The following is a 19935-nucleotide window of genomic DNA, read 5'->3' as shown; positions in this document are numbered from 1 at the left end:
GTAGGATGGTTTGGGCAGTAGGCAAGAGTTTTGTTTCTGATCCTGTCTTTATCTACTTGGGTGACAACTCAGCAAAATTTGTGCCTTGGTTTTGACACATGACTAAGCAATTAGGTGGCAACAAGTTACCCCCATATAAATTTCCTGTAGTGTTTCTGCACATGTCCTTGGATTTAGCACCCCTCTATCTAGTAGAGCTTTTCTTCAGAGCTCAGAGGATAAATTTGGCTAGAGCTGTCTCTCAGCCAGTTCACATCTTGAACAATGGCCTCTTCAAGATCTGATTTAAAATAATAGTATCTCAAATGCTGGTGCTTAATATTAATATAAATTAAATGTGGCAGCAGTTTTTTACAGTTACTGTTTAATGACATCCTGCTGTGAGCTTTGCCACAGTCGGTGGAAAAAGAGAGCATCACCGCAGAACTGGTTTCAAGATTAGGGCCTCAACATTCTGAATCCAGTTAAAATAGTTGTATATAAATGGATTAAGCCCAAGATAATTGCACAAGAAGTAATCCTAACTGATAGCAACTGGAGATAATACGTTTGTTCTGTTTTACAACATTAACATAGTTTTGGTGTTCTTAATATGTGTCAAATAGTCTTAATGTTTTTAAGGAGCTATATATATGTTTTGCAGTTAAATATGCAAATATCCTAAAATATGAAAACTCAGTAGCTATTATTGAAAAAAAAAAAAAAAAGGATGATTTTCAGACTCACAAAGCAGTAAAACAAACCTCACAAAAATTAGTTCAGTGGAGCATGATAAAACTTCACAGCATATGGAAATAAATCTACAATGTATAATTTTCCTGCCAGAATTCTTGAGTTATCAGATAATGTATTTCCTTTCAGTGATTATTCTGAAAGCCATATTTAGGCCTTTCTTACAATAGAAACCTCACTGTGTATTTCAATACAGAGTGCTCTTGTGTGTTGTTCACCCATCTACAGAATAGTTTTCCTTTTTAGACTAGGGAAGTTAGAGTAAGGAAAAGAATTTGCTTCATTCATGTGTTAAGGCAAAAATATTCTGAGTCATCAAAGTCTGAAGAGACAGGTAATAGCACTGAAGAGAAAGTAAGTTGCAACAGTAAATATTTGCCCAGAATAAATACAGCAACAGTAAATACTTTCCTAGGATTTATAGATTTATAATAGTTTAAAACTTGATAGCTGAAACTATTTGTAAACAATATTATAATATGAATTATTATGCACTGAGTGGATTTATAGGAGTATTCCTGTATTTCTGCTGCTTAGAATCAGAAGCTGGTCTTACAGAGAGAGGAATTGATTGTCAGTTATACTGCAAAATCTACATTTCTTTTCTCAGTGGGAAACGATTGAAAGAAGTAAATAAATATAAGAATAAAGCCAACTGTGCTACTAAGGATAGCAAAGATCTCAGGTGAGGAGTTTCTGTCCCAGGAGTAGTAGTTGTGAGGAGGGGCTCAGAAAAAGTAGCTGCAGACGAGGAGGGATCTGAGATCCATAATCATCTAAGAAAAAGAAAAGAAAAAGATGAGCCCAAGCCTGCTTATGAAGGGGAAGGTGACAAACTGCAGTGATGATCTGGAAGCAGAGGGGTGTTGGTGAGATACCAGTGGACCAGCAGCAAGAGGTTTAGTTGTGAGTGCCAAATGCTGCAGAAAGAATGGGGACTGCCAAAAGCCATCTTACAGTTGCCATTACAAAAGAATTGGTAACCCATTTGATCCAAATTTTATCAGGTCAGTCTTTTGCTTTATGTAGCCACAGCTTTTTTTATCTAATTTTGAATGATAGAACAGCATTCAGTGTTGTGGTTAACCACAATCTGACTAAATGGGACTCTGACCCTGACTGCTGTTTATTATACGCTGCAGAGCTGCTATTTACAATACACATATCTCAGATTTGCTAGTACATAGTGAAGGACGAAGACTAGAACCTCTACTTATCAGAAAATTAAGTTAAATTTTCACAATTAAGGGAATGAAACATTTAAGAATGAAGTGCAAATAGCTTATTTTCTGCATAGATGATAGAAATGCCAACCTGTGTAATCCAGAGAAAGGATTGCACAGTGGGAGGATGGATCAGAATTCCATTTTTGCATCCATTTAACTTTCAACTGAATTAAAACTAGGCCATTCTGTTCAATTTCTACCATGTCTTAAATCCAAACATTTGTGAAATTTAAGTGTTGTGGCTCAAAATTCAGAGCTGATCTTAACCAATGAGCCCCTTGAGCTAAGGCCTTGGAACTTGGTAAGACTTCTATAGTCACTAGGTTTCTACACAGGAGCAAGAAATTGTTCACACATACATTTGGGCCAGTGTCACAGATGAGAAGTAGCCTGGTTACTCTGTTGTAACCATTACTGAGAAACAAGTACATTTGGCAGTTAGTTCACCAAGCAACAGAACTAAAGACTTCCCAATGATCTCCACCTGCCTGGCTGACATGAGCTTTGTGCTTGTCTTTTATGCAATAGTGGTGTAGCCGATACAATATGTGCTCTTCACAATCCCCACATATTTACCTACCACCTGCCAGCTTTCCTTTCCCCTCTCTTCTCTACTTCCTCCCCATGTTTGCAGCACTCATGGCCACTATGCCGCTGTATTCCACAGGCTTTGTTAGATCTTCCAGCTTGGCAAGTAACAACGAGCTCTGATTGGGGTAGATCTACAGATTTCACCAAGACAGGTGATTAAGGCCTGAGCTATCCCTACATGTCCCTCAGTTCTGGTACTAAGACAATCTTCCCTACTGCTCACCTGCAGGTTTGCACAGCATTTGCAGGAATTACCTATTTTGGAGACTTTCTTTTCTGAGAAAACAAACCAGAAGATTAGATTTAGCTTTATCAATGGATTTAAAATGAAAAAAGGTTAAACTGACACACAGACATGAGCATAATTTTCTTAAGAAACCAAATTAAAACTATTAATACACATGTATAAATTTAGCAGTTTAATTTATCTGCTGGTGAATTTTGGTGGAATAAACAGTCAGTGTGAAGGAAGAATCTGGATTGTTTCTGCTTAAAGCCAGAATACAAAATGAAGCTTTACAAGTTCTCTTTATTTTACTTTATTTCTGTTTATGTTTATTATATATCAAACAGGTTATGGCTTCATAGAAGTGTATAAAGTGGAAGCCTATCTTGTAAGATTGGGGGAATATTTTGCAATCATTAGCTATGGGAACATGACTGAGAAAAAAAATTGCCAGTCTATTTTTAAATGAATAATTTCATTTTAAGTTGATGTGCTGAAAAATGTCAGATAGTTTATTCAAAATTTTATTTTACATGCTCTACACAAAGAAATTGTTGGATCAACTTAAAGCATACAACAAGTAGCTACTGATCTAATGCACATAGTTTGATCTAAACTTTATCTTTCAGAGTCTTATCTGTGCTGCAGGGAGTTTGTCTCCTTGGTGAAGGAGAAATTGGTCATGAGGAGGAGGAAAAAAACAATGATTTCTGCTCCAAATATATCATGGAAACACAGAATCTAATTTTTCGATGAGAAAATGAGCATGAGCCTGCTTCAGTGTGCGCTCACAGCCCAGAAAGCCAACCGTATCCTGGGCTGCATCAAGAGGAGCGTGACCAGCAGGTCGAAGGAGGTGATCCTGCCCCTTTATTCTGCTCTTGTGAGACCTCACTTGGAGTGCTGTGTGCAGTTCTGGTGTCCTCAACATTAGAAGGACATGGGACTGTTGGAACAAGTCCAGAGGAGGCCACGAGGATGATCAGGGGACTGGAGAACCTCCTGTATGAAGAAAAAATACGTATTTTTTTTGAAGTAGAGTCCATTGTGTCTATTGCATTTTCCATTTTGCTGAAAAAACAAACAACAAAAGAGACCAGAACTGTAGAACATGAAAGCAATGTGGAATAGGAGGAAACGAAAGGGTGGCCTGTGCTGATTTCTGTAAAATAATTCCTGGTACAGTATTTTTTGTTAAGAAAGTCTGACACCATGAGCAAGTAGTGAAATAAGATTCTGCAGCATTTCCTTTTATTTAGGCATTTAGTCCTAGAGCATCTGCCCAAACCCACATCTGAAGCACCTCATCTAGCATGTGTACACATGTAATTGCAGTAGCTTTCTAACTTTGCTGTGGCATAGAAATACCTGCTTTCTGACTGGCTTTGTATTTTACCTTGTTTCTATTCCTAGAAGTGTGTCTCAGACTACAGTGATATTTTGGAGGGGATCCCACTTGTTTATCACTCTTTTGCTAGGAATGCTGTATTTCTGGGAGCACATGGGCCTACCTTCAGTGATATGGGTAGGTGGCCATCAAATACTGTCCTATAGCCTGGCACTTAAAGGATCTACTCTTGGAATGGCACTTGGGATATCGCTGTGACACCAAGCCATGCCTCTAGCATGTAAACTATAGAGCTCAGATGGTCTGTATTCAGCGTTTCCTGTTCCATAGCTCTAGTTCACTCCTAACATGTTTTCAGAGGTCCATGTTCTTTGGATGCACTTGCCTTGGGAGCTGGGCATTGCCTTTCACAAGCACCCCACTCTCCCATGTACTGTATGGAAACAGGTGAAATAAACACAGTATCAGTGAACCACTCATGCAGTGCATATTTCCTAATTATTTGATACAACAGCAGCTATATGGGAGGTGTTGGAGTGGACCCTAGGCATCAGTTTCAGCATTTGTTGATGTTATGAAGTGGCCAGGCAGTTATTTTCTGTATCAGTGGCTAAACAAAGATTTACTGAATTGGGGATTTTTTTTTAAACAAAGCACTCCTAACATGGATGCTGGAGCACAGTAACCACTGCAGAGCATCTCCATTTGTCAGATTGCTTTTACAACCACCAAAATATCTCTGCCTGCTGTTTACGGAGACATTGTGAAAGCTGACAGTCAGTGTTGCATGAGTGGAAAAAGAACCAGCTATTAAATTGAATTCCAGTTTTACCTTAACAGTAGATTTATTTTAAGGAGGTGATCCTGCCCCTCTACTCTGCTCTTGTGAGACCTCACTTGAGTATTGTGTGCAGTTCTGGTGTCCTCAACATAAGAAGGACATGGAACTGTTGGAACAAGTCCAGAGGAGGGCCATGAGGATGATCAGGGGACTGGAGCACCTCCTGTATGAAGATAGGCTGAGAAAGTTGGGGCTGTTCAGCCTGGAGAAGAGAAGGCTGCGTGGAGACCTCATAGCAGCCTTCCAGTATCTGAAGGGGGGCTCTAGGGGTGCTGGGGAGGGACTCTTCGTTAGGGACTGTAGTGATATGACAAGGGGTAATGGGTTAAAACTTAAACAGGGGAAGTTTAGATTGGATATAAGGAAGAAGTTCTTTACTGTAAGGGTGGTGAGGCACTGGAATGGGTTGCCCAGGGAAGTTCTGAATGCTCCCTCCCTGGCAGTGTTCAAGGCCAGGTAGGACGAAGCCTTGGGTGAGATGGTTTAGTGTGAGGTGTCCCTGCCCACGGCAGGGGGGTTGGAGCTGGATGATCTTAAGGTCCTTTCCAACCCTAACTATTCTATGATTCTATAATTTTATGATATTTTCCCCAAATTCTAGTCAGTTTCAAGAAGGGAGGGATGGAGTCCTTAAAGCTCAGTGGGAGGAGTTTTTATATTTATTCATACCTACCTCTTTGCAATAGCAGGGCGTAGCTGATGTAGTTAAAGGAACAGTGTCAGTTCTGAGAGGTGCTTTCCAGATCACAAAACATGGAATGGTTGGGGTTGCTTCCAACAGAGAATGATGTCTTTGTTCTCATCATCTTCATCATCGTCATCCCCATTGTGCTGGAATATAATGCTGTGATAAATGGTGAGATGTAGTTGCATAACTCTGAAAGTTGGCGAGTATTTCTTCAAAAGGAAAAAAAAAGAATTCCTCTGAGTGAAATATTCAGACTTTACAGTTCCATATTTTGTTACAGAAGCAGATTCTCTCCTTTTTTTTTTTTTTTTCCATTTCTTTCCTGTAGACTATAACCAATCAGAACGTATTTCAGATTAGAACATAGATCAGATTAGAATGGACCATGTTTTGGTTCATGGAGGACTGTCTCCCATGGGAGAGACCTCATAGTGGAGCAGGGGAAGAGTGAGAAGTCCTCCCCCTGAGGAGGAAGGGGCAGCAGAAACAATGTATGATGAATTTACCACAACTCCCATTCCCTGTCCCTCTGCATTGAGGGTGGAGGAGGCAGAGAACTGGGAGTGAAGTTAAACCCAGGAAGAAAGGAGGGGTGGGGGGAACTTGTTAGTAAGATTTGGTTTTATTTCTCATTATCCTACTGTGATGTGATTGGTAATAAATTAAGCTGATTTCTCCAACATGATTCTGTTCTGCCTGTGATGATAATTTCTGAATGATCTCTCCCTGTCCTTAATCTCAACCCATGAGCCTTTCACTGTATTTTCTCTCCCTTGTCCCGCTGAGGAGGGGAGTGGTAGAGCAGCTTTGGTGGGCACCACCACACCTTGTCCTCTGGGCAGATGTGCCTTCTCTCCAGCTGAACTGATCATCTGCCGATCAAGGGCTTGAGGGTTTTGTTTCAATCAAACCATGATAAGATTTTGAAATGCTCACCGAATTTGTTGTCTTTGTATTAGTGAGAGATTCTTTTCTAGGATCTATGGACACTGGGGAATGCAAGTTTTTGTTTCACTTGCTAAAGTAAGAAAGTAAAAACAGAGAAAACAAGTAAGAATATTATAACGTACAATCTCCTGTTACTGTAATACAAATGGAAAATGAGGGGCTGCCCTCATCCATATTTACACCAGAAAAGGTTCCCATGTTCAACAGACCACCATGCTACAAATGTCTTTGCGTTCTTTTCCCAAACTCATTCTCACCCAAGATGAAAGTATATTCCTTTTACTAGACTGTGTTATGAGCTTTTTTTTTTCCCCTCTTTTTGATAAAACCATAGGATTTAGATTTTTTTGTACTTTTGGGGATCAGTGTTAAGAAAATTCTGTTTCCACTTGGTGCTGTTTCAGTGGATTAGGCAGTGCATCAAAACATGCAGATTAGCTTGAGTGATAATACCTCAAGGTCTCAGGTCTGCTGGAACTATGATCACTTCCTTGATGCTACCTGAGATTCTTGCCCATATTTCTCATCAAAGCCCTCTTGAGGTAAATGCCTGATACTCAATGTGGTTGGAGTTCTGGAGTGAGCTTGTAGTGGATTCATTATCTGTGTGGCACTAATGGAAAGGAAATGAAGAGTCCACTTCAAAAAGGAAAAAACTTCAAATACAGTTCTATACCGACAGTGGTTCTTGAGTGTGCTGTATCTGTGTAAACTCCCCTTCTGAGTCCAGCTTTCAGTGGATTCTTGGAAGAAGTGTAAGTAGTTGGTCTGATGGCGCATTTTCAACTACAGCACTTCAGGATATTACTCAAGGAAGTCTTAGTTACTGGGTCTCAGAAGATTCCCAATGCTCCTCTGGACAACACATCCTCTATTTGGAATATTTAGGTGGATTGTTCAGAAAACCTCAGCAAACAGTTTATAACTGCAGTCAATGTACCTAACATTAGAATTCATGTATTTTATGTGCTTCACAGCTGTTATTTTGTCAGTTTTAATTGATTTAATGTAAATGCTCTTTTTTATTTAGAAAGACATCACTTTTTATATTTAGCAGTGTAACTGATGTCCACATATATAGGATAATAGAATCATAGAATCAACTAGGTTGGAAAAGACCTTCAGATTTTCAAGTCCAACTGTTACCCCAGCACTGCCAAATCCACCAGTAAACCATGGCACTAAGGATAAACATCATGTTCAAAACTGTTTCTTCACTATGTTGACCCTTCCTGATGTACAGTGTTTAAAAAATTTGGCTTGAAAGTCAAATTTTCCTGTCTAGCCAGATCTTTAAGCAGTGTCTTCACTTTAGCATATGCCAAGGTAATAGCCATACAGTAAAAAGAGATCACGTGTGTATAAGAAGTATCAAGGACAAAGTTATTTACTTTAGTGAGAGCAGCTGTAAATTTAAACTAATGTTGATTTGTCTCTCTGTATGATGTATATAGACGTATCTACATTTCATACCCTATTTTTTCTCATGCATTATTCGGTTTATAGCAGTCAAAACCTACAACTTACATATAATAAAATATCACCACTGCTAGGTTCTTCTAGTATTATTTTTCCAAAGTACTTGCAGTTTCATTGGCGATAAAGGGTGTCCCTCAGGGATCAGTGTTGGGACCGGTCTTGTTTAATATCTTCGTCGCTGACATGGACAGTGGGATTGAGTGCGCCCTCAGCACGTTTGCCGATGGCACCAATCTGTATGGTTCAGTTGATATGCTGGAGGGAAGGAATGCCATCCAGAGGGACCTTGACACGCTTGTGAGGTGGGCTGATGCCAACCTCATGAAGTTTAACCATGCCAAGTGCAAGGTCCTACACCTGAGTTGGAGCAATCCCAGGCACAGCTACAGGCTGGGCAGAGAAGAGATTCAGGGCAGCCCTGCGGAGAAGGACTTGGGGGTGCTGGTTGATAAGAAAATGAACATGAGCCGGCTTCAGTGTGCACTTGCAGCCCAGAAAGCCAATCGTATCCTGGGCTGCATCAAAAGGAGCGTGACCAGCAGGTCAAAGGAGGTGATCCTGCCCCTCTGCTCTGCTCTTGTGAGACCTCACTTGGAGTATTGTGTGCAGTTCTGGTGTCCTCAACATAAAAAGGACATGGGACTGTTGGAACAAGTCCAGAGGAGGGCCACGAGGATGATAAGGGGACTGTAGCACCTCCCGTATAAAGATTGGCTGAGAAAGTTGGGGCTGTTCAGCCTAGAGAAGAGAAGGCTGTGTGGAGACCTCATAGCAGCCTTCCAGTATCTGAAGGGGGCCTCTAGGGATGCTGGGGTTGGACTCTTCATTAGGGATTGTAGTGATAGGACAAGGGGTAACGGGTTCAAACTTAAACAGGGGAAGTTTAGATTGGATATAAGGAAGACATTCTTTCCTGTTAGGGTAGTGAGGCACTGGAATGGGTTGCCCAGGGAAGTTCTGAATGTTCCCTCCCTGGCAGTGTTCAAGGTCAGGTTGGACAAAGCCTTGGGTGAGATGGTTTAGTGTGAGGTGTCCCTGCCCATGGCAGGGGGGTTGGAGCTGGATGATCTTAAGGTCCTTTCCAACCCTAACTATTCTATGATTCTATGATTATATAATTCTAATTAATTTGCTCATGCAGTTTCTTTCCTTCTTTTGATAGTGCTAAGACTCCATCTGCCACCAGATGTCTTTCTGCCTAACTGAGATGTTTCTGTGGTCTTTGAAGACTAACTTACATATTAGAGGTGAGCTGTTACCTGTTACTAAGACAAAACAGCAAAGCTTGTTAAGGAATAGTAAATTGATATAAAATTCTGAATGTCCAAATCAAGTGTTTTTTCTACTTAGGAGAAAGAAAGAAAATTATGTATGATGTTTGAACTTGATCAGCTACTTCGCTTATCTTATCATAGAACTGGAGCATCCTTTGAAGTGAAAAATGTTAAGATTGTATTTAATTGGATGCATTTTCCTTTTTTGGAAGCTACTTGACTGTAAGCTTCAGTTTAATGACTGATTTAGGTGAATGAAGATCTGTAGTCACGTGATTTTTAGAAGCATTGTGATTTATACTTAGCGTGAGCATAAAAAATTACTGCATGTTCTGGGTATTTTCTATGATTACTTGAAATTTTATACTTACAAGGGTATATTTATCGTATTAATTGATTGTTCCAGGAGACACATGACTAATTACTAGTCATGTAGAAATCACCTTCATTCATCTTGCCTTGCTATTGCTAAAATACAATACTAAAAAAAAAACCCACTAGTTTGTAAGTGGACCATATCAATCTATTATTTATGACACTTTATACCAATTATAGAGTATAATATTTTTCTTGAAATATAATTCTATTATTATTGACAATTCAGTTGAATAATGAATAAATGTTTAGTTGAATGTTATTATTCAAATAGTGATTCAGTAAGTCTTGGCATCCCAAATTTGTGTCAGAATTGTTCTGTTACAATATGAAAAAAAAGTCAAAAACTTTTATTGAAAAGCCTGATGGCTTAAATAAATACATAGTTGTGATTTATTGTAATTAAAGGCATACTGTGGCCTGCTGTGCCTGTTTTCCACCTCTGACTTTCTTGCTTCCTCTCTCATTCTAACATCCTGAGGCAGAAGGCAGGACTGCTGTCTGCCATTGCAATGCCTTCCTTCATTCCTCCATGTACAGAATGTCTCATGGTACATCACTGTCTGAATTTAGAAGACAGACACAGTGTCCATCCCATTATTTTAAAACAATGCAGCATAAAGCCATACTTAGATCTACTTGGTGAAGCTTGCCATGGCACACCTAAGTGTTTACCAGTCGGGAACTGGCTGGTGTGGCTTGCACCAAGGTAGTTGAAACAGCCAAATATCTTTACCATGGGAACCAGGTAGAGAATAATACCTATAGATTAAGAATATTGGATCCTCTGAAAGAGCAGCTTTATGAGTTCATGAATCTTAAGAAAATCCTATTGTCTTTAACTCAGCTGTGTCAGTCACCAGAAAACGTTTAAAGTTATTCTAAGGTATACTTTTCGCCATGATCCTTACCTTTCTTTGTGAACAATCATAAAAGATGCTCATTAGGAAGGTGGTAAAAATACTTTTGTATGTTGGCAGCTGGAAGTGAATCAAAGTGTATGAGGAGGAAATGACAGCTCCAAACAAACATAAGGACCTGTCACATTCTCCTTCAGCCCTTGCGTGCTGGTTCTTGAAAGTGCTCCTGGTATTCAGACTATTGCCGTAGTTTTTACACTGTTGCTATGTTAACACCTAACACTCTTCTCCAGCTGGCAGAAACTGAGATGCTGAACTTTGCATTTTAAGTTGTGTTTTGTTTCTAGTGTCACATCGATAATTAAATATATTTACATTCAATTCTATAGATGAAGATATTGGGATTCACCAGTACTATGACAAGAAAGAAGCAGGTAAAATATAAATAACTGTAACTAAAACTAAACAAAACTTCGAATGTTCAATCTTTGTTACCGACTGCTTGCTCTGAAAAATGCAACTTCAAATTTCTTGTTAATATATTTATATATATAAAAATAACTGTGTATACATATATATGTACTTTGATATATATTGATGTATTTTGATATATATCTAGATGTATGTTGATGCATTTTGGTATATATATCAATAAATCTTGATATATTTCGGTATATATCTGTATTTTGTCACTGTAAGGAAGCACAGATTTTCTCTAAGTTACGGCAGAGCATTTAGAAACTTTTTATTCCACAGGAAGAAAAAAAAAAAAAGGAAAATATTTACATAAAAGCAACCTTTCTGCCATTAGAAACTTCAGTGGGATTCTAAACTCTAGGCTCTTGTACTGTATGTTCTATTTTATAGCTGATCCAGCCCTTTCAGCCGGCACCATGGTGAGGGGCGGTGCGGGCCGGGGCCGCCGCGGCGCTGCTGGGTGGCCGGCAGGGGGCGCCGCGAGCGCGCTGGGCTGCAGGCAGGCTCCCACGTCCCTTCCCGGCGAGCGGAGGGGCCGCGCAGGACGAGCGATCGGTTTCCTTCATCTGGTTAATCCCGTTAATCCAGGACGCTTCCTGATGGGCCACAGAGTCTGTTCGGCTCCAGCTACAGGTCCCTCTCGGCGGCCGGGCCCGTGAGCCGAGTTCCGCGGTCAGGACGTAGTGCCGCCGGGGCTCGGGGACTGCAGTCTCGGTGCCGCCGGCACACCCGCTGTGCTGTACAAGCCTTTCTTTCACTGCGAGTTTAAGATATCTGCCTCTCGAGGTGAAAAAAAGCAGGGCTCTCTTACGTTTTGGTGAATTTCTGCGTTTTATCAAACCGTGTGACTCTTCTCCCTAATATTAATATTTGCTGACAGCAGTTGTAAGGATTATCATTCATCTTTTCATCCCTTCTATCCCTCAGCATCACAGATGAAGCATGGTTACTTAGAAGAGAAGCAAAGGCAAGCGGAATGTAAGGAGATTTTCTGAGATTGTTGTTACAGCAAAACCAAATCATTAATTTGAATTGGTGACCCCCCCTGGAAAAGCATTAAAATCACCTCAGCCTGTTTTCAGAGTAACTTTCTACACATACCATCTGAGGCAGGCAGTCACAGAGCTACACGGCACGTAACAGTTGAAAAGTTGTAATTCTTTCCTAGTGTATTTGCAATCCGTTTTTTTCTGTGTCGCTAAGCATGGTTGTGTGTGTTGGTTCTCAAATCCATTGTCAAGAGGAATCACAAAAATAATCCAGACTTTTCCTTGTGAAATTTACTCAGCAGATGAGCAATAAACACTTCTCAATTGGCTCTTGAATTGAAATACCCAGTGCTTCATACCTGAAAATTATAGCTGAAATCCTTTTGGCCAAAATCAAATTCCAGGTTAATAATCAGCTGCCTTCATAGAATGCTTCCAGCTTCGAAACATTTACACAGTTCCTGCATTACCTGGTTAAAAGCAATTTCAGTTTATGCTCGCACACAGCAATACTGTGGCAGTTAAAGATTTTTACACTAGTACAACTTTTCTTTAGCTCAAGCTTTGCAACTCCTGCATGCTTACTATTGCTAAGAGCATTGATTAAGGTTTAAACATTATTAGATGACAACTCCAAAAAAAACCTAATTGATTTTTAGATGACTTCACAAAGTACTATGTATGCTGGAAGTATTGCCTTAACATTTCATCTTATCATACATAATAAAAATTCACGTGGTATGGTGCGTGTATTTGAAAGCAAAATGTGTTCCAGAAGGATAAGTTCTTTGCAACACCATAAGGTTTGTTTGGAGCAGGTTGAAGCCCCGCTGGGGATGGGTATAAAAGTGCACGCAGCCATGTGGTAAATCTACACCTGCTGCGGAGGGTTGTGTGTCAGTCAGAATCAATACAGCTCTGTAAAGGTGGGGAGCTGAGAAAGGGTTATAAGTAGGGAGGAGCATAATGGATTTACATCCCTTGTGCTGTGCCATAGCATTATCTTACAGGCGTTGCCTGTGTGAAAAGAGAAGCAGGCCCAGATAAACCCCGTTATACAGAAGCCCCAATTGTTATCTTTCATACTTGTGACATGCAAAAGGAACAGGAGCTACTGCACCATGTTGTAAATACAGGGTGACTAGGGACGAAGCACTGTATGGTACATTTCTTAAAGAGGAACACTGGGTAACTTTATTTACAGCTGCTGATTTGTATATATAGGTTGGTATCTGTACAGGCAATTTCCCATTTTGCATATGTGGATAAATATTGCAATATTTATGAAGGCACCCATTGAAAATGTGATCTTACATGCCTAATTAATATTATCATAACAGTTCCACCAACACTGGCTTCAGTCCAGTAAAATACAAAGAGAAGTTGTATGTTGGTGTGCTCTTTTGTTGATATATGAAATCCTTCATTTTTTCACTCTATAGCACTCTTATTGTAAGCTCCTTTTTGCAGGGAGATTTAAACACAACTGTTAAGTCACTCAGTCTGGAAGCTGGCATACAAACTGACAGCTTGGAGCTCAAAACTTTTCATCAGTTTTCCTTTAAATAGGCTAGATTTTAGAAAGACAATGTGTTCTACTTTCTCATGGTTTTTTATTGTATACTTATGGACAGAAAACTGCTTACTTTTAAAGGATGAAATTTCACAAGTTATTAGAGCCTGATTCTCAGCCATGAAACAAACCAATTACTAGCAGCTCCAGAGGAAGCTTTCACAATAGTTTGCTAAACATTAATAAATTTGTTAAAGGACTGTAGCAGTCATGCAGTTTCTTGTTTGCTTGACTTGGCAGATTCTTCAGACCAAATTTTCAAGAACAAATCCTATAAATAGCTATACTCCATAATACAAATTATGGCGTTCACAATTACCTGTCGTTAATGCCTCTATATATGCATATACTCATGCATATATGTTTTGAAGACATGTTTGTGCCTGCATTTTGGAATTAGACAATGAAATGCTAATTCGAAAGAGTAGGATCTGTTTAGGATTTGATAACTTCGATTCTAAGTTAACATACTGAATGTGGGGTGCTTCCTCATTGCAAGAACTTAGCAGCTGAATAAGAAGCTACATCCCGAGAGCTTTGTACACAAATGCTATCGTGAAGTCACAGTCAGTGTGGATGTAACATGCTAACTGTCCCTAAAACAGAGCCTTTCAAAAGGATGTCATTTGACAATAGAAACCAATTAAAACCATAGCCATTTTTTCCCAGTTATAGGTAAGTTTTACATGTCCAGTAACTTCTTGAAATCTTAGGTTTGTGTTTCCACAGAAAAGAAAGCTTAACTTAAAGAACTTTATTTTATAGAAATGTGTATTTGTACACAGTCACCTATATATATTATTTTATTTTATTTATTTTATTTTATTTTATTTTTATTTTATTTTCCAGCTAGAGATTATCCCTGGATACTGAAAAACAAGCGGCCAGATAAACTGCGGGATACACTCAAGGAGGTAGAGGTATGTTTCAGAAAGTTTCAAGTACAGCAACATATTATCTGGTTTTCAAACCTCTTTCAACAGCTTTAATTTTCATAAAGATCCAACTCTCCCAGTGATGATAAATGTGCTTTTGTCTGGCAGGCTGTTCTAAAACAGCTGCATCTTTGTGACATGCTTCACCTATAAACTCGAAAATCACAAGTATGTTAACCAATAGTGACAGTGTGTACTGCCAACTCCTCTCTCTGTTTTCTGTTGTCCTTTAGGACTTAATGCAAAACAGTCAATGTGTGCTGAGCAAATGGAAGAACAAACATATCTGTCAGGTAAAATGTTTTGACAAGCTCTTGCAGTGTTCAGTCAGTGGAGCCAAGCAGCCATTCAGTGACAGATGCAATAGTGTTAAAATGTTAACTAACATAGAAAATCATGGGTTTTTTTAAATGCATGGGCTCTTATTATCTAGATTATAGTTATTTTGATTTCTAACATGAAATAGATGCTACAAAACAGAAATCTGGTGTTTATCAACAAGAAAGATTAATTAAAGGGCCCCGATTCTGTGAGATTATGATCATTATTTGGGGAAAATGAAGGCATCCTGTACCTCCAAATCACAGGTTAAGGGAGCAGTTAAAACATACAGCCAGGTCTGCAGTCTGTCTTATATTCCATTTTTCTATCTTAATTATTTACATGGTTTTGCAAATCTTTTTACTCTGTGCTTGTGTAACACGGGAGGGAAGCTATAACTGTGAGCCAGCTAGATCATTAAACAAAGTATGGAAAAAAGATACTGTGACATGTGGCACACACGTAGCTCTCTATGTAAGATCAACATATAAGTGTCCGTATGTAAGTTCCATGGCTTTCCATATCCTCATTAACACAGAACAGTAGGGTAGGTGGGAGATCTGAACATAACACATGCTTTAGCTGCTAAACCATGAGCTTGGTCTAAAAACATATGTAATTCTATATGTACATAACGTACGTATTTTATAAGTTTCTGCACTTTACATTGTTAATGAGGAATGTGCATCACATTTGAAACTGCTTTGGCATGGGTATAATTGTAAATATTACTAGTACTGCTTCTAAAAAGAAATGTTGTGTTGCAACTTTTATGCTTTTTCAGATTATTTTTTTTCTTCTAATTCAAGTGGTCACAAATGTGTGTCAGCAGAATGAATATTAAATATTCAAGCATTATACAGCTAAAATTACAGAAATGTCTTTAAGAACAGCAGAACTTTTAGATACCTGACATGCCAAATAGTAAATAGTCTTTTCGTATCAATAGTAAAGATATTATTGTCTAAGCAGCATTTGCCTACCAGATATTATCTCTAGTAAAAGTGTATCATTCATGTACAGATTACATGGTATGTACCTGTGAATGTTAATCTTCTATAACTGATTTAAATATTAATTGTATGCTAATTTAGATGACTTCCCCCCCCCCCCCCCAGTTCCCCAGTTATTATTGTTCTGATTAGGTAAGGAATTTGGTTAAGAAATACTGAGTCAATTAGCCACGTGTATTCATCTGCTTCCCAGTTTGCTGTCTCTTCATTTGCTTTCCCACGCATTCTCCATCATTTTCCTTCTCCTCCCATCTTATCTGCATCCACATGCATTTTTTACCAGTTCATATATTGAACAGTGAACTTTTTACCAGAATTTTGTCATCCTGCCTTTGTAGTATAACACCTTTTATTCATTATCAATTCTGTTTAACCCCCCCCATTTTTTTATCATTTTGCATCCTCTAAATAGTTTCAAGCTTACATCAACAAGAAGGAGATAAATACATTTTTGCTTATTTCTTATACTAGATGGGAAAGAAAAGAGAGGGATGGTTTTATCTTAGTGTATTAGGTCTGACTCTATATTGGATTGAATAGTGTAGGGGATATCTTGATAAATTGAGTATTTTAAGGGGTTTTTAGATGGCTCGTATAGCCAGAGTAAAACTGATAGTATAGCTTCTAACGTAGCCAGAGTTACAGATAAAAATCTTTGTCATTTCTCTGTTCTTAACTTCTGCTTTTGGTTTCTCAGTCGTAAAACAAAATGGGTTTTTTTATATAACAATGGCTGATAATTGATGTCTCCAGCAGAGGTTAGAATGTTCTGCCAAAACAATTGTGTTATTCCATTTTCTGTCTACCTCAAAATATAAACTCTCCAATAAATGAAAATAAAACAGAGAAAAATGAATAATTTGGGAGAGTCTAGAACAGAAAAGCTGTCTTCCCTCAGTTTTGGGTTGGGGTTTTTTCTGCTGCTTATCTGTCTTTGAGCAGTTTGCAGAAATATCTAGACCCTTTTGATACAAATGTTCTGAAGCTTGTAGAAATGATGTACATTTATTGTTTGGTTCTAAGTAAGAGACTGGTTAACTGTTTAAGCAGTAAGTGCTTATCACATAATGGTGTGATCTATGTCATCGCTCTTATAGCACATGCTAGTTTGGATGGGCAGCAGAGCAGCTGCTAGTGGAAAAAGAAGAGTCCATATTTACATTAACTTTAGGTGTAATAGAAATCAACATGGCAGAGAAACAGCATGGAGAGCATGTAGGGAATTACTGTGACTTGTAATTTTCAGCGATTTGGGCTATATCTGAGTGAATGATTTAATTTATAGTCGTTTGGGCTTTTTTTAGCTCTTTTGTTTTTTAGTGCCAATACAATCTAAAATTAATTTATAAAAATTAAAATATTTAAAACTCAACAACCATCACATTTTCCAATAATTTTTCTATGTATTTGAATCTGCTATATCTTTAGCTGAACCAGGAAGAGTTCCCTTTGTTTGTAGTAACAATGTGCTATCCAAAAACTCAACGGCTGTTGTACCTTTAGCAAGACAGAACAAATGGGAAAAAATCTGAAAGGTGATACAATGATAAAAAGAGTATAAATTTAAAAAGTAGTGTGATTTCCTTCAAATTTTGTGAAAAACAAGCACAGGACTGCTGCTAGTGTGCCTTCCTGGGACCTACAGATCACTTTTCCTAATCCCTCACTGCTTCCTCCAGCACTTCCAGCTTCTAACTAGCCCACAGGCAAAAATTGGAGGCTATAAATTTAAACATGCCTCTGCTAAAAATCAGTGTACTGTCATGTTAACCGTTTGTGTGCAAATGATCAATTACACTTCATACATATGCCTCAATGAAAACCTGTTTGCATACAGATTATCTTGTCCATTGTATGAATGTATTTCTCAAAATTGGCTCTTATATATGAGTTTGCCTAGAACAATTATAATGCTGGCCCAGCTTTCTACCTTTCTTAATGTTTCATTTTATGCATTGGAATTTCTCCTATTACTTTTTTTTTTTTCATACGATCAGTGCATTAGAAGTTTCACATTTATTTCCTTGCCCATTGCAAAAAAAAAAAAAAAGTCTATTGACCTTTATTTTTGCAGTCCTAAGTATACATTCTAGTAGTAGTTAGAGCTTCTGAAACAGATGATGTGCCAGTTCATGTAAACATAACCTAGACTGTACAGGGATTTTTGTCAAGGAGCTTGCTCTCCTATTTAAAAGAGCTTAGTTGAGCCCTAAAGGAACCGAGGTCTTTTCTTTATTCCTGCTCGTTCCAGTCGGATCTGAACCCACACCATTTCTGTTTGGTACTCCTGACTCCCAGCTTTGATGACCTGTGATGAGTTCCTGAAATAATCCTGTAATCTTCAGTTGGTTGATGTCAAAGGAAAATAAAGAGACCACAAAAGAAGCATGACAAAAAAAGAGACAAGAAGTCTTTACAATAAGATGCCACTGTATTGTTCATAATTAAGTAAACAATTTACTCCTTGGCTTTCCCTGCTAAGGAGTAATAACCTAAGAAATTATTTTTATCAATATTTTTGAGTTTACTAATCTCAGCTCTGGCTGGTTCCCTTCCTCTTGGTCTCCTTCTCTAATACTTTGGAATGCTTTTAAGTTTTGCCACCAAATCATGAAAACAGTACTATGAAATGATGCCATTGGTTCAGGTTTGGTTTTACAATGCAAGGTAGTAAAAATTAATGAGATCTAGCCAAAAGATTTTATTTCCAACTTATTGTAGTTCTACATTTGCATTACGATGTAGAATTAAAACACATGCCAACACTGAATTATTTTATTGTATAAATGCCAAGCACTAGCTGTGAATCATATCTGTTACCTGCTCATGAAAAAGATTTATATATTCTTTGCTAAATTAATTTGCTTAAATTTTATTTGTGTTGCAATTTACATATGTATGTGAATGGGTTTTATGTTGTCATCATTGGCATACTTAGAACTGGATTCTGCATTGAGATACACAGCAATATTTGCTGACGTGGCTTGTTGTATCAGCTACGATGCCCATCAGCAAGCTGATTTAGCAAGATATGTGGTGACACACAGTAACACTTCTGATATCAAAATCAAGACGTCCTGGCTGGAATACATGAGATGCTGGTACCCATCATTAGTTACGAAGAGGAACACAGCCCTCATACTAAATTATTTCAGTTGCTTTTGATCAGAACCATTAATGTGTGGTTTTAGAGATTTGGAGCTAGAAGTACAAATGCATCGATTATTGTGAAACAGTAACGTGTAACAACAATAACTTCATCTGTAATAAGGCATGCAACAGTAATTATGGTAGGGTGGCTAAGAAAGCAATCTGGAATGAAGAGGTGGGGAAAAACCCTGGGAACCTGCTTGAACAAGAAATGCTTTGCAATTCTCTTCTCCTTTTGCATATTCCTTTGTTGGTTGGGCTCTGTAAGGGAAAACAGTTTACAGCAGTATTTTTTACAGGCATATTTTCATTCTCTTCCAATTTTAATCAGATAGAAGCAAATCCTGGCTTTGCTCTGCAGGTATCTTTTTAGGTAGAAGGGCTGATAAGCAGCTAAGCTGCATGAATGAGGAGTGAAGGGCTAAGGCTTCCAAGGATAAAGGAATCCACTTAAGTACATGCTTAAGTTCTACTGGAGTCCACTGGTCATGAGCCTGTATTTAAGTCTTTTGCTTAATAAAAGGTAACTCAAATGCGTATTGGAGAGCTTTGCTATCGGGGAAGGGCTAAGTCTTCCTCTGAGTATCTGCTGTTCCTCTTACGTGTTTCTTGCTCACTGGATAACCATTTTTGGCACACAAAGTACATAATTCCTTCTATCAAAGTCTTCACATTCAACGCTTCAATAACACAGAAATTAAGTGGCCCTTCCATCCCAGCATGTAGAATGACCAGATGCCCAAACACTTTACTCAAATACAAGTTCAAAGGCTATGCCTGTTCTTCCAATAGGTATGAAATCATGCTTTCATAATTTGTTTAGGAACACCTTGAGACTGTTAAAGCTGTAGAGATGACTCTTTTGCTTTCTATTTTTCACATTGCAGTA

The 19935-nt window shown here is 38.5% G+C and overlaps 1 protein-coding gene across 6 annotated transcripts in view; it reads left to right on the top strand.

The window, feature by feature from the left end:
* The window catches only part of WDPCP (WD repeat containing planar cell polarity effector), a 158294-nt gene that overhangs the window by 42870 nt on the left and 95489 nt on the right, over window positions 1-19935 (top strand). For all 6 annotated transcript variants that reach the window (XM_061356206.1, XM_061356205.1, XM_061356201.1 and 3 more), the window contains exons 3-7: window positions 9242-9326; window positions 10978-11022; window positions 11993-12043; window positions 14477-14547; window positions 14796-14855. In XM_061356206.1, coding sequence (XP_061212190.1) covers window positions 9266-9326; window positions 10978-11022; window positions 11993-12043; window positions 14477-14547; window positions 14796-14855 — 288 coding nt within the window. In that variant the 5' untranslated portion in view covers window positions 9242-9265. The remainder of the gene's footprint in view (window positions 1-9241; window positions 9327-10977; window positions 11023-11992; window positions 12044-14476; window positions 14548-14795; window positions 14856-19935) is intronic.

Source organism: Neopsephotus bourkii, unplaced genomic scaffold (assembly GCF_033783945.1).
Source record: "Neopsephotus bourkii isolate Nb327-2 ecotype Australia unplaced genomic scaffold, CSIRO-AGI_Nbou_v1 NB_845, whole genome shotgun sequence".
Taxonomy (NCBI): Eukaryota; Metazoa; Chordata; class Aves; order Psittaciformes; family Psittacidae; genus Neopsephotus; species Neopsephotus bourkii.
This window is presented reverse-complemented; position numbering and strand designations above follow the sequence as displayed.